The following is a 4,914-nucleotide window of genomic DNA, read 5'->3' on the forward strand; positions in this document are numbered from 1 at the left end:
TGTGCTTGATTTGTCATGTTGTTATTTTTTTTTCTTTTTTTTTTTCTCAGCAACCCCCAACCCAGCTGGAGATAAGCGAACCACAATACAGTACAGGAACAAACACTATCACAAACCCTGCCCGCGAGCCAAACCCTGCCCGCGAGCGCAAAGTCTCTGCCCTCCTTGCCCTGGAGGGAGATGCCCCCGAAGGACTCATGTGCCACCAGCAGAGGCTCACCCCATTCTGGAGCAGGGATCAGCTGTCCCAGCCCCTCCAGTCCCAGCTCTCCAGAGAGACTGAGCTAAAGGACATTGAGTTTTCTTGAGCATGTCAAGTTACTGTGGACCAAGTCCCACATTTGGAGCAACTCTGGAGGCAGCAGTTTATGAACCACCAACATACTCCGGAAAAAACATGGCTCCTTGTTCATCTTGCTGTTCTTGTTCTTCACAATGCCAAAAGTTTTGAAGCCCTCATGTCCAACAGGTGATACTTTAAGGACCTCCAAGCACATCCCTAGGAAGACGTCATCGATGGGGTACAGCTCCAGCATCTCCGAGGTCTTGTGCAGCTTCTTGGCCAGGGGTCCATCCATGATGAAGCCCCCACCCCCTGCGTAGGGTGGGTAGATGTTTTTGTTGTAGAGGGCACTGGGGATGTAGTACTTGTTCTCCTTCTTACGGATTGGCCTGGCCTTGTGGAGGACATCCCCCACAAAGAGGTCCTCTCCCTCCTTCTTGTCCTCCAGGAACTCCAGGATGTTGCTGGGACTCACAAACACATCATCATCACCTTTGAAGATGAAGCGGACATTGTCACAGTAGATGTTGAACCACTTCAGGAAATGGACCTCTTTGAGGGTGAGGTTGAAGAAGCTGTCCAGGAAATCCCACTGCAAGATGTCGCCATAGATGTGGTTCTCGTAATCCAGCAGTTTCTGGTAGTTGGCTCTCTCCTCCTCCTTGGAGGCCGTGCCCAGCAAGAACAGCGTCCTGATCCTCTTGCCCTCCACCTCCTTCTCCTGGCCCCAGGTCCTCCGGATGGCCTCACGGCGGTCGTGCTGTGTAATGATGGACTTGACCACGATGAGCAGGTAAACGTCCCCACTGCACTTCTCCGGGTGGTTGATCAGCATGGGGAAGTACCGGCAGTGCCGATAGAGCAGGAACTGCTGGAAGTTGGGCTCCAGCCCCTTGAACCAGTCCACCTTGCTGAAGTTCTGGTTGGCTGAGCAGTTGGTAGTGGTGACATCCCAGGATTTTGTTTGCTTTGCTGTCACGCTCTCCTCCTTCACAGGAGCTTTCTCCTTCTTGGTCTTCCAGAAGGTGCTGGTGATGGAGAAGGCGTTGTCTCTCTTCTGTGTTTTCAGAGGTTCTGGAGGGGGCAGGTCTTTTTGCTGCTGGCCCTGCATGAATTGGTTGGGGGCCATTCCTCGCTGCAGCACCGTCACTGTGATGACCAGCAAGAAGGAGAGACAAACCGTTTTGTAGATGGTCTTCTTCCTAAAGGTACGAGATGGGGGGTTAAGGAGAGGAAACTGTAGGCTGCGAGAGACCTGTTTGCAAAAGCACCTCCTGGAGAGCTCATGGGATACTCATAATCTGCGTCCCATCATCTTTTGACGAACAGAAGCCTCATGGAAAGAGCTGTGGGACACCTTCACACATGTTCTTCCCACCTGCATCCCACTTGTGGGGTGGCTCTGGGGCCACACATAACTGCAGGGACAGGCTCAAGGCATGTGGCAGGTGACTGCAGAGTCATCTGATAACCCCAGTGCAAAGAGCTGGGAAGGGTTCAGGGGGAAAAAAATGGGCTGAGAAAGATGAAGCCAGGGTGAGAGTTTTGGCAAGGCAGTCGTTTTGGAGGAAAGTCCTAAGGGAAACCTCTGTTTCAGCCATCTGAAAATTGCAGTTTAGGACAAGAGCAGAAGAGAATTATCTTTTCTATAGAAGCATTAGCTCCAAGACACAGACATACTGCCCATGGCCCTAGACTGGCAACACTGAGAAACCAGAGCTGGGAAGACCACGAGAGTCAACATGAAACTGGCATTATTATTCCTTTCCAAAATGGCACATCAGGACAAAAAAAGAAGCCAAACTTCAAGATTCAGTGGGGAAAAGACATCCCTGACCCTGTAATCACCTTGGGAACCAGCATTTCTGGGGGCACTGCTGGGCGTTTTGGCCAGCTCTTGGGTCCCACTGCTTCCTTTGTGGTGATAAGGAGCAGTGGACTCAGGGCAGATAGGGGGACAGATTTTCCCAGCCTGCAGCAAAACAGGTGTCTGCATATCCCCATGTGTAGGGGACTGGGTAGATCAAACCCAGCCCCTTGTGGGGCCATCCTGCTTCTCTCCTTCACTGCAGACCCATCTCCCAGGGAAGCTGCTGGCTCATGGGACAAACCCTGGACAGAACTCATGGGGGGATTGAGCAGGGGTCAGCATTGTCCTTGGGGACTCCAGTCACCCTTAAATGCAGGAATCCCAAATGGGAACCACGGGAACCGGGAGCTTTCAGGAGCTCCTGTCTCTGGCTTCGCCCTGAAGCACAAAGAACTTTTGAGCCCCACGTTGTCGTGGGAAAACTGTGATCACTAGTGTGAGAGCGAGCGTGGAAATAAGTAATTACGGGTAAATGGATAGATATTCCCCATCCGGTTTTATATGTGGCCACTCATCTGAGACTGATGAGGGAGCAGTTCTGATTAGATCTCACCATTCCCTTAACCCTCTCCAGCCCTTCCCGCACAGCTTTGAGCTTGTTCTTAGAAATCCTTCAGTTCTAATACAACTTCACTCCAAGCACAGCCAAGCAATGTTTAAAACCTCTCATCAGTACCCACCACTGCCACAAAAATAACCCTGGTCACCCCTGTATAGTAACTCTATTTGCATCAATCCCACCCTGACAACCCAGCCTTACTCCCATCCCATCTCATCTCATCCCATTCTATCCCATCCTGTCCCATCCCATCCTCGCACTCCCCACCGCTCCAAGGACAACAAGTGATAAAATACCCAAACTGAAGGATGGCCAAAGGTTCTCCAGAAGCCAAAGGCAGGGAATTACTGCTATAATTTTTAAAAATTTGCATAGGTAGGGCTATCACTAACTGGCAGGGATGGGTCCTAGTCTTGGCAGACTCTGTCTAACAGAGGGAAGCTACATGGATCCACTCACCCCCCTTCACCCTCCTTGGGTCCAGGCAGAAGATCAGGCCCGGGGCTGAGGGGAGACCTCTGGTGTTTAGTAAGAGGTGAAGAGTCAGGTGGCTTGGGTACATCGGAGTGTGTCGGTGAGGTGTTGCACAACAGCACAGAAACTTATTCCTCCTTCCTTCAGGGGACACCGTTTCCCAGCTCTCACCAGTGCAATGTACAATTCCTGCTTTATTACAAGAACCTATCTGGGATTTTTCCTACAAGTCTGACTGCAAACCATGGGGTACCACCAGGTCCAGCAGGAATGGGGGCCCCATGGCCACTTCTCCCCTGCAGAAATCCCATCCCTGCACAGGATGGGAAAGCGAAAGGGGTTGGGTTAGGGGGACCCTGAGCAACAACCTCCAGAGATTGCCACACTGAACCGAGGATTTGGGGGGCAAAAGAGTGAGAATCACATGCACATCTTTTCTGATCTCAAGTCGTTTTCTCTGTGGTCTCCTCAGCTGGGAAGTACTTCAAGAGGGGAGAAACCAGGTCCTGTTTTCTGGAGATGCCAAGAACCACCACATTGGCAAAGGGCTTTGGGTTTGCTGCCATTACAGAGAAGACACCCTGCTGAGCCCCAGGACCCTGCTTTGGGGCTTCATCCAGTCCCCAGCAGCATCCCAAGGAGTTGGGGACACCCAGCACTGCAGGGCCTGAGGGCAGCAGCCACTTGGAGGGCTCCCATCTGTGCCAACCAGAACCGACTACCCCAACTGCTGGTATGGCTGCCACTGAGAGAGCTTTGAAAGGATCCCAGCCTGGTCCTTCTCTTCTTTTTATCCATCAGGAAAACTCTAAAAGCCTCCCTGTGAGATGGCTGCACCAGCAGGCAATTATAAGTAAATCCCAAATTACAGGTGGGCAGTTTCCCTTTCAGGTGTTGATGATGGAGGGCAGACGATGCCCCGGAGACTGGAGCTTTCTAACCCCATCCCATCTCACTTTGGATTCACCTCTTTGATCCGCCAGCACTGTCTATTTATTAGGTTGGGGGTTTTTTCTGGCCCCTCAATTAGATCCAGTCACTAGAGGCACAGCCAGTATAGAGCCTTGTCTGTTGGCAGTGCCAAGGACTGGAAGAGAGAATCTTATCTAGGGGCACATACTGGGCAGAAAGCACCCAATTGTCCCCAAAAGTAGCCTGTGCCGGCCAGGTGGAAGCACCAAGCAGGGCCCCAGTTCCCAACGGTTTTCCCCAATGCCAGGGTGCCCAAAGACGTGTCCCCTCCTTATAAAAGCCGCCTGGTTTAAACAGAAAGCAGTACAAACGCAGATTTGGAAAACAGGCAAGAGCCGAAATCCCGGGTGTTTCCGACGCCGAGGGCATCTGCCTCCAGGCTAGCACTGCTCTGGGACAGGGACCCCACCGGGCAGGGCTGGTGGCCCCGCTCTCCCTGGCCCCACCACACAAACCAGCCCTTCGCAGGGAAAGGCTGGGAAAGGCATCCCCAGGGATGGGGGGCACCAACCACCCGCCTCTGCCCGGTGCCCCTGTCCTGGCTCCCGGCGGGCCAGGATGTACCACGGGATGGAGAGAGATTTGCGTAGGCAGCGGACAGCCCAGAAAGCCTTCCCCAGGATACTGGGCCCGGGAGACCCCACCTGAGAGCCCCCGCAGAGCCCTCGCTCCTGGGATGAGGACCGACGATGAGGGGACAAAGGACAAACGCCGTCCTTAGTCGCTTCCCCATGCCCACCCTCCCCACCGAAGCTG

At 53.1% G+C, this 4,914-nt stretch overlaps 1 protein-coding gene across 1 annotated transcript in view; it reads right to left on the reverse strand.

Moving 5' to 3' along the window:
• B3GNT7 (UDP-GlcNAc:betaGal beta-1,3-N-acetylglucosaminyltransferase 7) overlaps window positions 1-4,914 on the reverse strand; it is a 6,070-nt gene continuing 1,156 nt past the window's right edge. Inside the window, exon 2 of the mRNA XM_029960736.1 lies at window positions 1-1,485. Within this exon, the coding sequence (XP_029816596.1) occupies window positions 285-1,485 (1,201 nt within the window). The 3' untranslated portion in view covers window positions 1-284. The remainder of the gene's footprint in view (window positions 1,486-4,914) is intronic.

Source organism: Manacus vitellinus, unplaced genomic scaffold (genome assembly GCF_001715985.3).
Source record: "Manacus vitellinus isolate BGI_N305 unplaced genomic scaffold, ASM171598v3 scaffold_29_pilon, whole genome shotgun sequence".
Taxonomy (NCBI): Eukaryota; Metazoa; Chordata; class Aves; order Passeriformes; family Pipridae; genus Manacus; species Manacus vitellinus.